The 19386-nt window shown below is 28.6% G+C and overlaps 1 protein-coding gene and 1 pseudogene across 2 annotated transcripts; one reads left to right on the top strand and one right to left on the bottom strand.

Moving 5' to 3' along the window:
- The first annotated feature begins 4641 nt into the window (after window positions 1-4641).
- On the top strand, window positions 4642-7977 carry LOC114179570 (Calcium-binding EF-hand family protein). 2 transcript variants are annotated; one of them, XM_028065959.2, is made up of 5 exons: window positions 4642-4943; window positions 5674-5907; window positions 6322-6524; window positions 6919-7093; window positions 7654-7977. In XM_028065959.2, exons 2-5 carry the CDS (start codon window positions 5709-5711, stop codon window positions 7755-7757), a joined length of 681 nt encoding a protein of 226 aa, XP_027921760.1. In that variant the 5' UTR covers window positions 4642-4943; window positions 5674-5708; the 3' UTR covers window positions 7758-7977. The 2 variants fall into 2 exon arrangements, with proteins under 2 accessions (XP_027921760.1, XP_027921761.1); XM_028065960.2 differs by having other exon boundaries at window positions 4698-4967.
- Window positions 7978-15220: 7243 nt separating this feature from the next.
- On the bottom strand, window positions 15221-16316 carry LOC146887900 (uncharacterized; annotated as a pseudogene).
- Window positions 16317-19386: the final 3070 nt, after the last annotated feature.

The following is a 19386-nucleotide window of genomic DNA, read 5'->3' as shown; positions in this document are numbered from 1 at the left end:
TTATACGAGAATAATTATAATAAAAGGTATCAAGACATTTTTCATAACAAAAGAGGGTGCTAAAGAGATTGTTGCCGTGGAAAATAGAAAAATACCGACAGTGGAAGCTTAAGAATAAGGAAAAAAAGAAAAAAAAAATCGAGTAATGAAAAGTAATCATCTTAGCCACAGTGTTATCATCAATATAGTAAAAAGAATCATGTTAAATATATTTTTTAAGAAAAAAAAGGAAGATTGAATATTAGATAACTCATTTGTATACATAAGAATCTATGCAATATGATTTTTTTTTTTATTTTTTGGTAAAACATGAATATTTTTTATCACCGTTTCTATTATTGATTAATTTAACAAAAAAATTTATGACAACTAACTTAAACAAAATCAGTGACGGACCTTCACAATGACTAAGGAAAACCATGCCCCCCAATTTTTTTTTAATATTTATATATGTTAATATGTAATTTTAATATACTTCTCAAAAAATTAATATTTGTAATATATTGATATATCTGATATTCTAATAAATTGGTATACATATATATTTATATATAAGGAAAAAAATCGGATTGTCCACATTTATTTTTCAATTCTATATTTTAAATTTTTTTAAATAAAACTAATTATTTTATTAATATTATCTTTTAAATGATTATTTGTATAATTTAACTATTATTTTATTTGATTATTTTTTAAAACTTAAGTATTATAAATGAAAATTAATTATAGTATAATTATAAAAATTATTATTATAACTTTATTACTTTTTATTATCATGAAAAAAATAAATACAATATTTTTAGTAGTTTATGTAAAAATTTTGAGATTACTCTTTTGGTTCTTATTTTTGTTCAAAAATATCAAGTTGATCTTCTATTTTTATTTTTTTTCTCAATTTAGTTTCAATTTTTTTAAAAAATAATGCAATTTTGTCATTTTCGTTAAATTTCTTGAATCGAATTTTTCATCAAGATTGAAATTGTGAATAAGAATGATGATTTAATTTGTTGGTGTAATTGACATAATCCTAGTGTCAATTTTTATAAAAAATCTTTCTTCCACTTCAAAAAATTTAACAAAAAGGATCAAAATACATTAATTTTTAAAAAATTTGGACCAAATTGAGACTTAAAAAAAACTAGATAAGTAACTTCACATTTTTATACAAAAAATGGATAAAAAAATAATTCAAGCAAAATTTTGATTGAAGATCCATCACAAAACAAAATGAAATAAAGGAATTACAAAATATGGATTAAAAAAAATAATCTTCTTTATATATATATATATATATATATATATATTTAATAGGTTATTTTCTCAAATTTTGAAAAATTTATTTAATGTGATCTTTTATTTATTTTTTCTCAATTTAATTCTTATTATATATATATATATATATATATTGAAGTGACTAATTTTATTTTATTTTTTTACATTTTTAACGTCAAACTTCTTTAACATTCCATGATGATAGTTTCATTAGTTCATAAGTACGTCATCCTTAATCCTTAAGTTATTTTATTTACAGACCTAATATACATATTTCAAACTCTCTCAACATAGGTTTAATAGTTGTTCTTATAGAGTTATTAATTGTCTCAAAAATTATATCCTCAATGGTATACTTGAATTAGAATAAGTTTGGGTAAAAACTTTCTATAAATTTAATCTTTTAAAAATGTTTTCTCTCGGAATTCTTATAAAGTAAAAAGATATTAAATATTTTATATCATTGTTTAGGCCTTTTTCTACACAACCATTTAAGAAAGCACATTTTACATTCATAAGGTTTAAATTCACCGAAGAAATAAAGGCTAACTAGAGTCTTTGATTACAACATAAGTCTAATTATAGTATCTAATACTTTGGCTACCATCAAACTGTATTTCCAATTATAACTCAAATACATCTATTATATTTTTGAAAATATATTTGATATCTATAACATGAATTAGATCACTTTTATAATAACGACTCTAGTTAGAAAAAATATATTATCAAGGTTTGGTATGTTTAAAAAACATTAACATAATTTAATTAATGTGTATTATTTCCATAAGTATATGAAAAGTATTTTCCCTAAATTGAAAAGATATCCTATTGCCTGCTTTTTTTAAAAAAAAAAAAAAACAGAACTTACTATTAAAAGAAACGTATAGTTAACAAATATAGTTTTTTGTTATTAAATTTTATTTGTGCGAGTTTTTTTTATAAACACTTCTAGGAGAGAGAAATAAAAAAATTAAATAAGTTTTTCTGTAAATTAAAATTAACTTTTATGTTATTAAGTTCAAAATTAAAAAACCGTCTTCAAATTAACTCAAATATAAACTATTGTTAACTTCGGAGGAAGTTAACTTTACTTTTTCTTCTTATTTTTATACTATAATCTCAAAGGAAGAAGTTCCTTTACAAATTTCCTCAGAATCATTGCATAAATTTAAGTTATGAATCTTTGACGGTTAATAATAACTAAATATTACTCCTCCTATCCATTATCTATAACATTTATAATCTATAATCTATAACTATACATAAAGGGATTTCCTCTTTTGTCCACATTTCATAATTCTAACTTTACCCTTTATAATTTAATTATTTATTAAATTTTTAAAAATTAACGGTTACTTTTACAAGTTTTTATAAAACTATTTACTTATCTCCTTATTCTTTTTTCTCCTACTATTCATCAACAATTATTTTTCTCATATTTTTTCCATACATTTCACTTTAATTTTTATAAATATACTTTTATTTTGTTCATTAACTTAATAACATTACAATATCATTAATTATTAATATAATTCAAAAAATGCATACACACAGACGCAACAGTGCTGTGTTTACGCTTGTAATATATAAAGGGAATTCCCTTTTTGGATTCACTTTTCAAAACATCGATTTTACCCTTTAAATATAATAATTTATTAAATTTTTAAAAATTGACCGTTACTTTTACAATTTTTTTTTTTATAAAATCAGATGTCTTTGCTTATTCTCTTCTTCTTTATTTATCAATGGTTATTCTTTTATCTGTTCTGATATATTTCACTTTATTTTTAATAAATATAATTTTAATATATATATATATATATTAATTTAATAACATTATAATATTATCACCTACTAATATAATATCACGCATATTTAAAAAATATACATACACGTGCGATATTTGATAAAGTGGATCAAGAAGAATAAAGAAAGAGAGAATTAATATTGAAAGGAGATTAAAAAAAAAAACTAGACATATAGTTATATTTCTCATTTATTTTCATTCATTTACATCAACCAAATTACAAACATTTTAAAAAAAATATTTGTCGTTTATTTTGTATTACAAAACAAACATTTTATTTTATTTTTCATCTGCTTTAATTTTTCTAACTTAATTTGTATCTATTTCTCTCCTTAAAACCAAACATGACCTACGTATTTTACTTATTTTTCCAAAAATAAACTTGTACTCCATTTTCATGTTCTTAAAAAAAAATATTTTGACTTTTTTTTACTCACTATTATAATTGCTTTTAAATCATCACATCACACTATTAAAAAAAATTAAAAATAAATAATTAAATAATAATTAGAATGGTAAGTTAAAAATAAATAAAATAAATAGATCAAACTACTGAAAATGGAAAAACTGAAATTCATTGCGATAAGTATCGTATGGCATAAAAAAGAATATTCTAATCGATAGTGGTGGTTGACTAGTTGCTTCCACAATTCAACTGTCATAAAGAGTGAAATTAATGATTTGAAATAGGTTTCCAATAAGGATTTTTTATTGTGATATAATTTATGAAATTTATCGTTCGGCATATTCTTTCTACATCATTTTCAATTATTACTTTCAAACACAAAGAAAGTTGTTATTTGCCACTCATAATTAATAATATCTTAATAAAACCTTTGGTTCATACAAAAGTAAGTGACTTTTCCTTTGAAGATAGGGACTTTTCCTTTGAAGATTGGGACATGTTACCAGCAATTTAACTTTCAGTTTTCCACCACGTGTATTTTTAGATTTAACTATAACCAAGTAAAACTAAATCAAATTTCAATTAATTTTAAAATTATAATAAATTATTTTATTTCTTATTATACTCAATATTGTAATTGAAATTAAAAAAAATATTTTGTTAACAATTAAATTTTAACAATTTTCTTTTATAATATATTCAAACATATATTCCCTCTTCAAAATTACTTTCAACAAACCCATCTTTTTATCGATAAATAGATGCAAACGTAAATATTGAACAGCAACTCATTAAAATAAAATAGTGTAATAAAAAATTAAAGCTAGTGAAATATAATAATTATTATGCGAGACACGACCTTTGAAAAAGAGAAAAACATGTCGTGTTCAAAGTATAAGTGTCAGCACGTCGTTTTTCAGTAATATAACAATAATAATAATAATCATCATCATAATCATAATCATGATAATAAATAATAAAATATGATAATAGATAGACGACTAGTTGACCAATACCATATATGTAAAAATAATATTCTGATTTTTAATTTTGTAAAGAAAAATAAGAAAAAAATGGAGAAGAAACCAAAATTTGAATTGGATAAAAAAATGAGTATAATGCAGTGAAATGTAGAAAATGGTGCGCGAAGAGTAAGAGGGAGGAGAATACGTGGTGGGAGAAGCACAAACCTAGGCTAAGACACATGAAGACCCACAATTCTATGTTAAATTTTCTTGTCTTGTCTCTTTTCCTTTTTTTCTTTCTCTCTTTCTGTCTTTGTGTCTCTGTCTTCGTGCATTTCACTTTTCTGCAACACACACAAAGCTCTTTCATTTTTTCATCTTCTGATTTTTTCAGTTTCAGTTATTGGATCTCCCTTGCTTCTCCTCATCGTCTTCACTTTCAATCCCTGGAGCTCGAGAATTCCTGCTCCTTCTTCTCCCGCGTCTTAGGGTACACTTTCTGCTTCCATTTCAAGTAATTATTCCTTCTTTATTTATCTATGTGCTTATTTCGTTCATAGTTATTGTTGTTCCTTTTAGAATTTGTGGTGTCGCAACATCGAATATTCCTTTGTGTCAAGCATCCCAATATTTAGGGCCTTGAAATATTTTACTGTATTACGAGATTATGTCTTCAATTCTTTATTGGCGTGTAAGTCTGGTGTTGATAGGTTAAAAATCTATTAATTTGTCAGGGTTTTCAGTATACTATAGTATTTGTGCTTGAAAGAATCGAATCTGATAACATGTCCAAAACTGATTCTATCTCTCTTGTTAAAAGAAAAAAGATTTATTTTATTTCATTTGTTAGAATAGTAGTATCTTGCATGCTGATCAAAGATAGTTAATATTAGGGTATGAGAGGCTTCGAAACTTGCTCAATAAAAAGGTGTGGGGAGGGCTAAAAACTCGTTTCATTACAATTTGGGACGCTTTAAAATTGGCTGTGAAGAAAGATACTAAAGGTGATGTACTTCAAGAGAAGTGTTGATTTCAAGAAAAGTTTTCTTTTTGGGTCAAAGGATCGAGAAAAAGGTCTAACCTTGATTCTGATTTGTGAAATAACTTATGTGTGATTCATGATCACTCTAAGACATCATATGCATAGGGACCGTGAGTGAGAAGAGAACTCATTTTTTTTTTTTTACTTTTGTTCTAAATTTTTCCTTCTTACATGTCAGTTACCAGAGGCGCATTTCTGGTTTATTGATTGTCAATGGGAGCTACACTGGGAAAGAGTGACTCGCCAAAAAAGGGTTGGATGCCAGAAACCAAGCTAGAAGCTAAAATGGTCGAAGCAATGCAGCGGAGGGAGTCTCATGGATGTTCTGTGAAATCATTCAACACTATAATTTTGAAATTCCCAAAGATTGACGAGAGTCTTAGAAAATGCAAAGCCATATTTGAGCAGTTTGGTAGGCTTTCTCCACTTCCAATTTACAGTTTTTGAAATTGTGTTTTTATTCAACAATAATATATTTGGCTTGAAAGCAGGTACCATAAATTTCACTTCAGAGCAAGAGTAAGCGGTAAATGTCTTGGAATCATTTTTATTGTGCCTCTGTCATGATAAACTTCATCTAATCCTATGTTTAAACAGTTCAATAGTGATTAGAATTCAATTAGATTGTATGCACTAAAACTGAAAAAGTTTGCTTATTTTTGTGGTCTGACCTGTTATCTATTGAGCACATTCATAGGCTTTAGCTGTGGAGCAAAATTTTCTAACACATTGTTTTTGTCAGCACTAATGGCCACTCAAATTGAATTATTGGCATTTATATCTGTTATAACTCTTAACAGCTGTGTGTTTATACCTTTTCTTGTAGATGAGGATTCTAATGGGACAATAGATCAAGAGGAGTTGAAAAAGAGTTTCAGTAAGCTGGAAATTTCTTTTACTGAGGAGGAGATAAATGATCTTTTTGAAGCATGTGATATTAACGAGGATATGGGAATGAAGTTCAATGAGTTTATTGTACTTCTTTGCCTTGTATACCTTCTCAAGGATGACCCAGCAGCTCTTCACGCTGTATCCTAACACAAATTATCTTGTGCTATATTAATTTCATTAGCATGAGTCTATTTATTAATGTAGTTAGAAATTCTTAAAGAATTCAATTTTGAATGACAAACAACTAGTAACCTGCTCTTATATGCTGATTGATATTTGAATTAATTGGGGTATTACATGTTTATCTACTGAGAATTGAATCTGGATTTTTGTCTTTTGCAGCTTGTGCCCCTGATGTTTTACACTCAATGAACAATCCGGTTCTGTATGTTTAATCATTTTTTATGTTATGGTCTTGCTTTTCTCTTTCATGCATTTCTTCATGCCGGTCTTCATGGTTGGTTTGATAACATTAAGCCTTGAAGTTCCATGTTTTGCTGCCTCTTTAAATTGTTTACCATGACTTCCCTAGAAATCACAAATTGGGATTCCAAATCTGGAGGCAACATTCGAGACTTTGGTTGATACATTTGTATTCTTAGACAAGAATAAGGATGGCTATGTCAGCAAAAATGAGATGGTCCAAGCTATAAATGAAACTACAACAGGGGAACGTTCTTCCGGAAGAATAGCCATGAAAAGATTTGGTCAGTTGTCTCTCCCTCTGCCTTTGTGTGTAAATAACGTGCATACAAACTCAAAAAGGGTATTCAAGCATGCTTAAACACAGACATACTCATACTATCAGGGCGCATGATGTATTTTTATTTTGAAATATAATGTAACATTCTTAAAAGTCAATGCCTCTTCAATGATCACAAACGGAAGAACACCATTGCATTTAGTTTTCAAGCTAGATCATAACACACTTAAAACATTAGCAGATGGAAACATTTAAGGAACTCACAGGTCATGATAGGTACCATGAATTGTTTCTGTTGCAGAGAGTTTGTCTATTTATCTGTTACATCATTCTGTTTCTAATCGTTAGTATTGCATGAAATATAGAACTATATTTCAAAATGTCAGTATGAATGTCTTGGTATCTCAGTTTTTACTTTACATGCTGAAAAATGAAAAACCTATCATTGCTCTGAAGACAATCTATATAGTAACAACCCAAAAGCAATGTTGTCTGTTTTGTTTCTTCCTAAAGTAGTATTTTATCTACTAATAAGTATTTTTGTTTTCTCTGCAAAATGTGCAGAAGAAATGGATTGGGATAAAAATGGAATGGTAAACTTCAAGGAGTTTCTTTTTGCTTTTACAAGTTGGGTTGGAATTGAGGACGAGGAAAATGAAGAGGCCTAAATCATGTCATCTAAATATCTACTGCCTCTCAGCCCAAACAAGCAAAAGGGCTTTTCCAGTTTTCCCTTGCAATAAAGGCCTAGTTGCTACATGTTGAATTTTGTTGAAACTTCCATTCGTGAACCTTCACTATGTAAATAGTAAGTGTAGAACTAGGTGAGTATTGAAGAATATTCAAATTTACATGTTAAATGTTACCATAGTGATTGTATTTGTTGCTGCTGCTTTCTCTTTCTCGCGCATTCCTCATTTGGGCTTAGTATTCTACTGTGAGCATCCTTTGGTAGTAGTAAAATTGAAACAGTAAAAGATAAAGTGAATTATTTAACAATATTTTAACATATTGAAAAGATGAAAATCAAAGATTGACGCATCTACTTGTAGTTAGTTATTCAATTCCTCGTACTCCACTACCAGGTAAATAGATATTCTCTCTGTCGCCTTTTCAGTTTCTAGTTAATTAATTGATTGATAGTGTAAGATTACGTGTTACCACATGGCGATGTTTGGTTTATCTAGTTTGTGACTCAACCATGGTTGGTCCCTATAGAAGGACAACCCATTGAGACGGGAAAAAGCACAAGCAGACACAGGATTTGCAATAGTGACAGTGACCAATCTTTTCCTAGTAACAGGATATTAACCCAAAGTCTTAATTTTAAAAGTTCTTGAAATAACATTCCAAAATATGTACTAAATTGTTTTAGAAAGTTTATTCTATAATGGAAAATTCAATATTATAATGAATGAAAAAATGCTAAGGACAAGATATTAGGGGTTAATCAATCACAATAAATTTTCATAATTCTTTTGTTATTATTGTGTTATTATCAGTAGGTTATGTGCTTACTCAATATTCACACTTACTCTAGACAGACATCTTGTCAATATCTTATACAAGAAGTCTCGCTTGACACAAATATGTAGATAATTTCATCAAGTCTATATTGCAAATCACATATGATTTATAAATATATGCATGAACATCAATAAAACTTTGTTAGAAGTTAAAATTTTTCGTATCACATGAAATTCAATTACAAAGTTTATCTTTTTAGTGATAAAACATGTAACATTTTTTGACGCACCATGTGATGAGATATAATTGATTTAAATCAATTTTAGTACTTGAAAAATGGATAAGTGATTTATTTTTATATTTATGAACTTTATTTATTGGATATCTAATCCTAAAGTTGGATTTTTATCACTTGTTTGTTTTCAATTGATTTGACTCTTGTTTCCTTTGATGTTTCCAAAATTATGTTTAGGAATTTTGTAAAGGATATGTTAAATTTTGAAATTTTGTTCTAATTTAACATAATCAATGAAAAATATTCTACTCTTTAGTAATTGCTTTATGAAACTATATGTCAATTGTATGGTTTTTTTTATTTTTTCTTTTCGTCATAATGCAATAACATTATATGGTTAGTTTAATTCTCAATGGAATGTTTGTCAAAAAGTTTTTGGACCTTCGCTTTCAATCATGTCAAGAGCAATTGATTTAATGTCATATTTGATCTTGAAGAATTGTTTGATTGACTAACATCAATGTAAGTGTACCACCCCTAAGTACAACTATTTTTTTAATTTTTTCTCATATAAATCAGTGCTCAAATTAACATCATTGTACCTTTGTACTACATTGAGAAATCAAATTTATCTATAATACAACCCACATTCATGAGTCTAACAAGTCTTCAAATGATCTTGATCGAAACGTTGAAAGCACCTAATTAGTTTACCTATTATCTTTGATGCACAAATACAACAAATAAGAGTCTGAGATCCTTGAAAGATTCGAAAAGTTTCTGTTGTATTTTGAAGAACTTGCACAACACACTACGGATAAGTCTTGAAGGACAGTAATTTTACACGCCTTAGGAAGTATTTTTTTTATTCGTGATTTGTTGGTTATTTACTACATGTGTTAGATGTAAAAAAATAATTAAAACAAAAGCTTTAATCGGATAGAGAGAGAAGTGTGTAGTGGTGAATAACTTTCTAATCATAAGCAATTTTCCTCCTGCATATAACGATGTTTGCTTTAAATAAGTTCGCAATAAAATTTCAATAATTTAGACATACTAAGATTGAGAAGCTGATTTTCCTTTTTTCTTCTTCGTTTTAATTTAGAGTTAGGATTATAAGGAGATGTTTAGTGAATTCCCAACATATAAGTAGGGGTGGCAAACGGGCCAGCCCGGCCCGTTTTGGCCCGGCCCGTATGTGGCCCGTCAAAAAACGGGCCGGGACGGGTCAGCCCGTCAAATAGAAACGGGCCAATAATCACAACCTGTCCTGTATAGGACGGGCTAACGGGCCGGGTCGGGCTGGCCCGTCTAGTTTTTTTTTTAGATTTTTTTAATTTTTTAAATTAGTTTTCAAATTTTTTAATTTGTTTTATTTTTTAAATTTGTTTATATATACATATAAATTATTATTAAAGTCATATTTAATCAAATAAAATATTATTTTAAATTTTAATTGATTAGTTAATGTTTTTAATTAGATAAAAAATAATTATTAAATTTACATATTAAATTATTCAATTATAACTAATAATTCAAACTTAATTTGTAGGTGTTGATGATTTAAATTACAATACTATTATATATTTCTACATTTAAAATATATAATCTAAAAAGTTAATCTTTTTAATTATTTTTATTTTATTTTATTTTTTTAAAACGGGCCAACGGGCCAGGACGGGCCAGCCCGTACTTTGGTCCGTCAAGTTGACGGGCTGGACGGGACGGGCCAGAACGGGCTGACGGATTGAAATCTTTAACCCAGCCCGTTCCTTTTAGCACGGGCTGACGGACTGGCCCGTTGGGCCCAGCCCGTTTTGCCACCCCTACATATAAGCATATAATAAGACACCCACCTTTTTATATTTAATGTACACACATTTACTCATCATAACTATTAAAAAAACAACTAACTAATTTATTGATAAATGTTAAAGCTAAAAATACTCAAACGAAGAAAATACCAGTAACTTAGGCAAACACATTTTGCTAATAATCTTGCTTTAAATGACATTTTTTTTTTCTTAGAAACCAACCTACAAGACTTATAAACCTCCTCACCCACTTTGAAGGTATATAAAATGGGTTGCTCTATAAACTATTTAAAAGGACCGAATTAGACAATGAGATTTTTTATACTTTTTGGAATAATTAAAATTATAACACATGAATAATTTAAAATAACTAAAATTAATTATAATATACATGTTTAAACTATTTCATAATTTACATTTTCAAATATATCTTTTCTGAATAATTTTAAAATGTTGATTTCAACTTCCTTTTAATATGTTTTAGATTGTATTGTTCGAAAAATAGGTGGAGACATAAAAAAACTATAGCAAGCAAATGTCCTCCATTAATATATTGGATCACTTCTTGTTCAGTCTAAAATGGACTTTCAAAAATATATTTTTCACAGAATAAATGGTAATGTTCTATGAGATTAGTGAAGTCTTGAGTTAGTAACATTACTTCCTCTCATTATCCGATCTTCAAGGATAACCTTGTTCTTGATGTTGTGATTTGGTAATTATAATATATATATATATATATATATATATATATATATATATATATATATATATATATATATATATATATATATATATATATATGATTTCATAACTCAAGCATAGCAAAACTAATTATGCTAGGTGAGGGTATTAGATGAAATTTTCATACTTTTCTTGAACCTTACATTTTAAAGTTATATGAATTTTTGATACTTATTATAGGAAAATTATACTTTTACTCTCATTTTTTGAATTTCATCCTTTATTCCTTAACGTGGCATAATGTGAATTATTGATCGATTCTTTCAAAGAAAAAGATAATGGTACATTAATCAATTATTCACAATAAGTCACGTCAGGTAGTAAAGGACGAGAGTCAAAAACTTAGAGTCATAATATAATTGTTCTTTATGATATGATTGTTCTCTCTAATTGTTATGTGTTATACATGTGCATGGTAAGGGAAAGTGAATTGAGAGAGATGATGCTTACGTTGAGACAGAGAGTTAATGAGGAGAGAGAAGAGCACTTTGCAATAAATGAGGAAAGAGAAAGCTTGCATACGAAAAGTATTACAATTGTGTGTATAAAGAAGGAAAGGGTATAGGAAAACAGAAACGAGTTGAATGCTCGAACTATGCATTTTATCATGCCCCCTTCAAGTTGGGATTATAAATGTCGAGGACACCCAGCTTGGAGCATAAAGAGGAAAAAATATTAGGTTGCAGCGGTTTGGTAAGGATGTCGACAAGTTGAAGAGACGAAGACACAAGTAGAAGTTTGATGAAACCTGATTGAATTTTCTCACGAGTGAGATGACAGTCTATCTCAATATGTTTTGTTCTTTCGTTATAAACTTGATTATTAGCAATGTAGATGGCTGATTGGTTGTCACAAAAAATAGGCACAAGTTTGGTATGAGAAAAACGAAGGTCATTTAGAACGTAAGAAATCCATTGCACCTCACAGACAGTGGCAGCCAATGCCCTGTATTCTGCTTCACAAGAACTACAAGAGATGGTGATTTGATTTTTTGTTTTCCATGAAACAATAGAATCTCCAATGTAAACCAAAAGATCAATTATAGATTTTCTTGTTTTAGGGCAGGCAGCCCAATTCGCATCACTATAGGCGCGTATCTGACAATGACCTTTGTTGCTGATGAAAATGCCACGTCCAGGATTGTTTTTCAGGTAGAAAAGGATTTTGAGAGCAACACGTCGATGGTCATTAGTGGGGAAGGAAACAAATTGGCTGAGATGATGAACGACAAACACAATATTTGGGCGAGTGTTTGTGAGATAGAGAAGACGACCAATGAGACGTCTGAAGGATGAAGCTTCGCTATCACCTAGTAAGGAAGTAGAATATGCATTTTCGCGAGATGAGTGTGTCATAAGGGGTAGGAACAGGAGCACAGTTTAACATATCTGCTTCTTGGAAAATATTTAAGACATATTTGCGTTGAGAAAGGTGAATTCCATGTTGGCTACGGGCAACCTCAAGCCCAAGAAAGTATGTAAGATTTTCGAGGATTTTGATGCGAAAATGCTTGTGTAGTTGGTCAATAATGTTTAAAATTTCTTGGACATTATCTCCAGCAAGAACAACATCGTCAACATAAATTAGTAAGACAGTAATACGGTCTCCAGAAGATTTAATAAACAAAGAGTGATCAGACTGAGAGTAATGATAGCCATGACTGATAAGAAATTGAGAGAGCTTGAAGTACCATTGTCTACTTGCTTGGCGAAGCCCATATAAAGAACGTTGCAACTTACAAACTTGTTGAGGATGAACTTGTTTGAAGCCAGGAGGCAATTGCATATAGATATCCTCGTGCAAATCGCCATGTAAAAAAGCGTTGTTTACGTCTATTTGTCGTAACTCCCAATTTTGCATGCTGCCATTGCAAGAAGAATACGTAAAGTAGTTAATTTGGCCATAGGAGAAAAAGTGTCAACAAAGTCAATGTCTTCACGTTGCGAGTAGCCCTTGGCGACCAATCTAGCTTTATATCGATTAATGGTGTCGTCAGCCTTATGTTTGATCTTATATATCCACCTGCATCCGATAACTTTGGCATTGGAAGGAAGGTCAGTTAGAACCCATGTATTGTTGGTTTCAAGAGCTGCAATCTCTTCTTGCATGGCTTTATTCCAACATGAATGCTTAAAAGCTTCTTCGTAAGAACGTGGTTCATGATGAGAAAATATAGATCAAATAACTTTCTTGAAATCACTAGATAAAGAAGCATAAGAAACAAACTTTTCTATTGAATATTTGGTAATCATATTGTTAGAGAAGATGGAAGAATTAGAAATGTTATAATCTTGAAGATAAGAAGGCATTTTTTGAACACGAGTGGATTTACGAACGTCTATATTTGTATTTTCATTGTCGAAATTATTTTCGACATTATTGGTGACATCAAAAGTTTGATCATCATGGATGTTATTATTATGAACAAGACGGGTATCAAAGTAGGCAGTATCATTAGATTCATAGATATCAGGAAAAGGCATGCAAATGTCATATGTAACGGTACCTAATTTTTTCGAAAAAGGGGAGCAATTTTCATGAAAATTAACATGATAAGACACTTCAATCTTATGGGTTTTAAGGTTAGGATACATGTAACCTTTCGTGTTTGGTTGAAAGCAAATGAAGACTCCAGGAGTAGCACAACTGTCAAGTTTTTTGCGGTGGGAACTAAGAGTAGTGGCATAGCAAAGACATCCAAATATGCGAAGCATAGATATATCACAAAATTTTCCATGTAACTTTTCATAAGGTGAACAATTATCAAGTAAAGGTGTTGGGGTACAATTAATCAAGTAAACTACATGCAAGAGAGCATAATTCCAAAAGCTTAAAGGTAAATCAGAGTGAAACAATAAGGCTCGAGTAACGTTAAGAAGGTGTTGATGCTTACGTTCTACGATCCCATTTTGTTCCGGTGTTTCAACACAAGTCTTTTGATGGGCAATGCCTTTGGATAAAAATTAAGTCTCCATATTAAACTCAGCACCATTATCAATCCGGATTATTTTTAAAGTATGATTAAACTAACGTTCAATATAGGAAATTAAGTTTTTTATGATGTCACGAGTTTCAACTTTAGAACCCGTAGAAAAATTCCAACAAAACCGAGTATAATCACCTACTATGGTAACAAAAAACTTATGACCATGCAAAGAAACAGTGAGCAGGGCCCCCAAATGTCGATATGCAAAAGTTCAAATGGTTGATTTGCACGTGATTTACTAATAGGAAAAAAAGGTTTCTTTTGTTTAGACTCATGACATGTATTACAGATGAAAGTTTTGTCAAACTTGATATATGGATACATCTTTTGCAATGTATACAAACGCTTAATAGAGGGGTGGCCCATTTGAAAGTGCCAAGTATCATGGTTTTTTGTTTTACATCAATAGAGACATCGTTAATGAATGAAGAAATGATTCTCTTATCAAGCACGTAGAAACCATTGAGCATGCTAACTATACCAATCTTCTCGCTGGTTTGAAGATCCTGTATAATGCAGTTTTGGGAAGAAAATATCAGTTTATATTGAAGATCAGAAGTTAACTTAGAAATAAATATAAGATTAAAATGAAAATCAGGAATGTGTAAAACGTCTTTTAAAATAAACTTTTCTGTAAAAGGTACAATGCCCTTGTGAGTAGCAAAAACACATTCCCCATTTGGCAATTCTACTGAAATAGGTTTAATGGTTTGATATGAGGAGAAATCATTTAAAGATACACACACGTGATCCGTTGCATTAGAATCGAAAATCCAAAGGAATTTTGTATCGAGTTTACTTGATGATGAAAGATTTGGAGTGGTGACAGTAAGAGAACCTACTTGGTTAAGTTGAATGGCAGGAGCATTGGAGTTTTGACTCGAATCATGTTGTTGTAAAAGATTGAGCAAAGTATGATATTGCTGAGAAGTTAAACGAATGTTTGCATGTTCTGAGTTTTTTTGTTCTATCAGCACTATCTCCTTGCATAGTGATACTATTGGCATTCTTGGAGTTATAAAGCTTGTGACTGGGAGGATACCCATGCTTCTGATAACAAACATCAATGGTATGACCAATCTTGGCATAATGGGCACAAGTTTTCTTGGTGAACCTATAGTTTTTGTTTTCTTGGTTGGTGGGAAAACCATTCTTGCGATAACACGTATTTTCACTATGTCCGGGTGACTACAAAAACTACAAGTGATAGAAGATGTACCTTCTTTTCCATGATTGACGTTGGTGCTTTTTATACTAGCAACAAAATTGCTATTACTTAACTGACGCTCTTGTTGAGCAATGAAAGAAAAAAATTTCGTGATGGAAGGTAAAGGTTCCATGAGAAGCACATGAGATTTGACATTGGCATATTGGGTGTTCAAACCACGAAGAAACTGCATAGCTTGGTCTTCTTGCTTTCGCTGAATGATGATAGAAGAAACCTTGCAAGAATACCTAGTTGGGCAAGAACAAATGGGGTCTGGCCTAAAATTATCTAACTCATCCCATAAAATCGAAGTTTCATAAAATATTCGGTCACTGTTAATTCACCTTGGCAAAGAGAATAGGCTTCAAGTTGCAAATCTGATATGCGCAAAAGATCACCTTGGCCAAATCTTGTTTTTAAATCTTTCCAAATGTCTGCAGCAACGTCCATCCAAATGATGCTTTGGCAAATGGGCACAAAAACAGAATGAATAATCCAAGACACTACCATGTTATTGCATCTTTTCCAAGAGGAGTAAGAGGTATCAATTTTAGCAGGTTGAGGAACACTTCCATAGATGATCTCAACTTTATTTTTCGCGCTTAAGGCTGTGATCATGGATCTACTCCATGAGTGATAATTTGTAGGATCAAGAACATGAGAGACTAAGGCCATTGCTGGATTTTTGTTCAGATGAAGGTAAAGAAAGTTGTGCATGGACTGTTCTTGCATGGTTTGGGGTTGATTTTGGATGACAAAGTTTTGCTCAGACATGCTGCAAAAGAAAAAGTGAGTGTGTAGTAGAGCTCTTCATACGAATATGAAGAGCTTTGATACCATGTTATGTGATATGCATGTGCATGGTAAGAGGGAGTGAACTGAGAGAGAGATGATGCTTACGTTGAAACAGAAAGAGTTAATGAGGAGAGAGAATAACACTTTGCAATAAATGCAGAAAGAGAAAGCTTGCATACGAAAAGTATTACAATTGTGTGTATAAAGAAAGAAAGGGTACAAATATATATATAGGAAAATAGAAATGAGCATAATGCTCGAACTATGCATTTTATCACTAATAACAATAAAAGGAACAAAATATAATGATCAAATTGTGTGAATATAATATTTAACAAGTGAGTCGAATTATGTTGTCTCTAAACATGCAATTCTACATATTTATTAATTATTTACTGAAATGTGAATTATATGAAAAATTATCAACCACAAATCATAATTAATATTTCTCAAAAGATTTAGATAACTATTTATAAATAACATGTCTTTCCTTAATTATAGGTAGTAGATATGAGAATGATACCCTCCTAACCTACAGAAGGATAATGTCTAAAAAAAGTATTATGATATTCATAAATATTTCATAATTTTGCCGAAACGGAGAGCAGATCGTTTGTCATCATTTTAATTGGATTCCCTTTCAAAAGTCAATAGTCTTTATTATTATTAGACTTAATTAGTAATTTAGTCTTTTAATTTGTTAATTTTTAGTTTATTTTTCTTTTCTTGTTATTTTTTTTTCAATTTAGTTTTTTAATTTTTTTTAAAATTATTCAATTTAGTCCTTTAATTGTTTAAAAATATTCAATTTAAAAAAAAATCTCTTTAATCCCTTTATTTAAAATTTTAATTCAATTTAGTTTTCTTAATTTTTAAAATGATTCAAATTTGTCATCTTCAGTTTGAGATCAAATTATTAATTAAGTTTAATTATAAGTTATATATACATATTAAAATAAATTTTTATAATTTATACAACAAACCACTCCACTTAAATACTCAGCTTATTCTATTTTTTACATTCTACCTAAATATTCACGTTTACATTTAGTTGAAGTGGTTTGATGTATAGATTCTAAAAAAAATATTAACATGTATATATGAGTTATAATTAAACTTAACTATTAATTTGATCTCAAATTAAAGATGACAAAATTCAATCATTTAAAAAAATAGATGGACTAAATTGAATCAAAATTTTATATAAAGGGGCTAAATTTTAATTATTAGAAAAATTAAACCTTTTTAAATAATTGAGTGACTAAATTAAACCTTTTTAAAAATTGAAAGACTAAATTGAACCTAAAAAACAATAAAGAAACAAAAATAACCAAACTAATCGATTAGAGGACTAAATAACTAATTAAGCCTTATTATTACTAGTAAAAACACATGTATTATACGTATATGTATATTACTTTCTTTATGATAACAAAAATAATAAAATTATTATAATTATAAATGTAAATTTAAATAATGTTTATGATTTTATTGTAAATAAGTTTTATTTTGTTTAGATAATTTTTTTATTATAAATAGTTATTTAAGTTTAAAATAATACATAAGTTTTTAAATAAAAACGGTCAAATAAAGAATGGTTAAATTAAAAAAATACTTAAAGGGGTAAAATAAATTTTTTAATTTAAAAAAAAACAATACTCAAAGGCTAAAATTGAAAATAAGATATGTACGCTAAAAGATAAAATCTTTTTATACAATAGTATAGAAGTATGGATAAATAATACAAATAATATTTAAAGAATAAGATAAAAATAATGGTTAAGTATGTTTTTAGTCTTTGAAATTTGACTCAAAATTAAAATTTATCCCTATCCGAAACTTTGATAAATTTTTGTTTATAAACTTGAAAAATGAATGAATATAGTCATTTTAATCCAATTATGTTAATTTTTTTTCTTTTGACGTGTTGAACATATTTCATGTTAGTATTAGAGTTGTTTACACTATTTGACACATTTGTTTGTTCAATATTTGTTGAAAAATGCATTCGACACCTGAAAAAAAAGTTTACGTAATTGGGTTAGAAGAACTATATTAATTCATTCTGAAAGTTTTGGGACCTGTGTCAAAATTTCGGATAGGGACAAACTTTAATTTTTTGTCAAAGTTTAGAGACTAAAAACATAATTAACCCTAAAAATAATGCATGTGTGGCTAATATTTTGAATATTTTTAGTAATAATATATTGCAAACTATTATGAAATATAATCCCAAATTTTAAATAATAACAAAATCCCATATTTTAAAATTAAGACAAAATCCTAAATAATTTAATTAATTAAAGGGTTAAATATGATTTTGGTTTCTTAACTTTCATTCTGAGTGAAATTTGAAATTATCTCTTTAAAACTTTAAATTTAATCCCCTGACTTTATAAATGTGTGAATTTAATATTTTTTACCAAATTTTATCAAGTTTATTTAATGTTTCAAACACATTTCATGATAACATTTGAGTTATTTACACGGTTTAATACATTTTCACGCATTTCTAAGATATATGAACTAAATTGATTCAATTTTTTTTTATAAAAACTAATTATAATTTTATAAAAGAAAAAAAAAATATTTAGTCTTAATATTAATTTCAAATATTGAGTGTTACACATTACACCAGGTGATTACTCTAAGTATTATAAAATATACTTTATAAAAGTAAATTGCCAAGAAAAATCCCATTAAACATACATTAAATATAAATGTTTATTTTTATAAATTAAAATTTATAATAAATAAATATTTTAATTAAAAATTTATATTATAATTAAAATGTTAAATAGACTTTCACACTTTAAATTACAAATAACTAATTAGGCTATGTTTTCATTTGTTAAACTTTAAAGGACTAGATATCTCAAAAACATTTGTCTAGTTTGTCAACTAATTATTTGTGCGTAGCTCAACATAAGAAGAATATGAATGAACATTTGAAATTAGTTGTAATTTGCATCCCTCACCTTTCCTTTTATTTTCCATCTTTTGTATATGTTTCTTATTTTCTCAATCAGGGTAAGAGGTAAAAAGCCAT

This window comes from Vigna unguiculata, chromosome 3, assembly GCF_037176805.1.
Source record: "Vigna unguiculata cultivar grain cowpea cultivar isolate G323 ecotype 2 chromosome 3, ASM3717680v1, whole genome shotgun sequence".
NCBI classification, from domain to species: Eukaryota; Viridiplantae; Streptophyta; class Magnoliopsida; order Fabales; family Fabaceae; genus Vigna; species Vigna unguiculata.
Note: the sequence above shows the minus strand (reverse complement) of the source record. Positions and strands in the feature narration are given on the sequence as shown.

Bases quoted from the DNA above. Each gene is read 5' to 3' on its own strand.
- LOC114179570 (XM_028065959.2), top strand. From the start codon at position 5,709: ATGGGAGCTACACTGGGAAAGAGTGACTCGCCAAAAAAGGGTTGGATG. The intron at 6,525-6,918 runs GTATCCTAACAC...TGACTTCCCTAG, and splicing joins ACCCAGCAGCTCTTCACGCT to AAATCACAAATTGGGATTCC. The intron at 7,094-7,653 runs GTCAGTTGTCTC...CAAAATGTGCAG, and splicing joins AATAGCCATGAAAAGATTTG to AAGAAATGGATTGGGATAAA.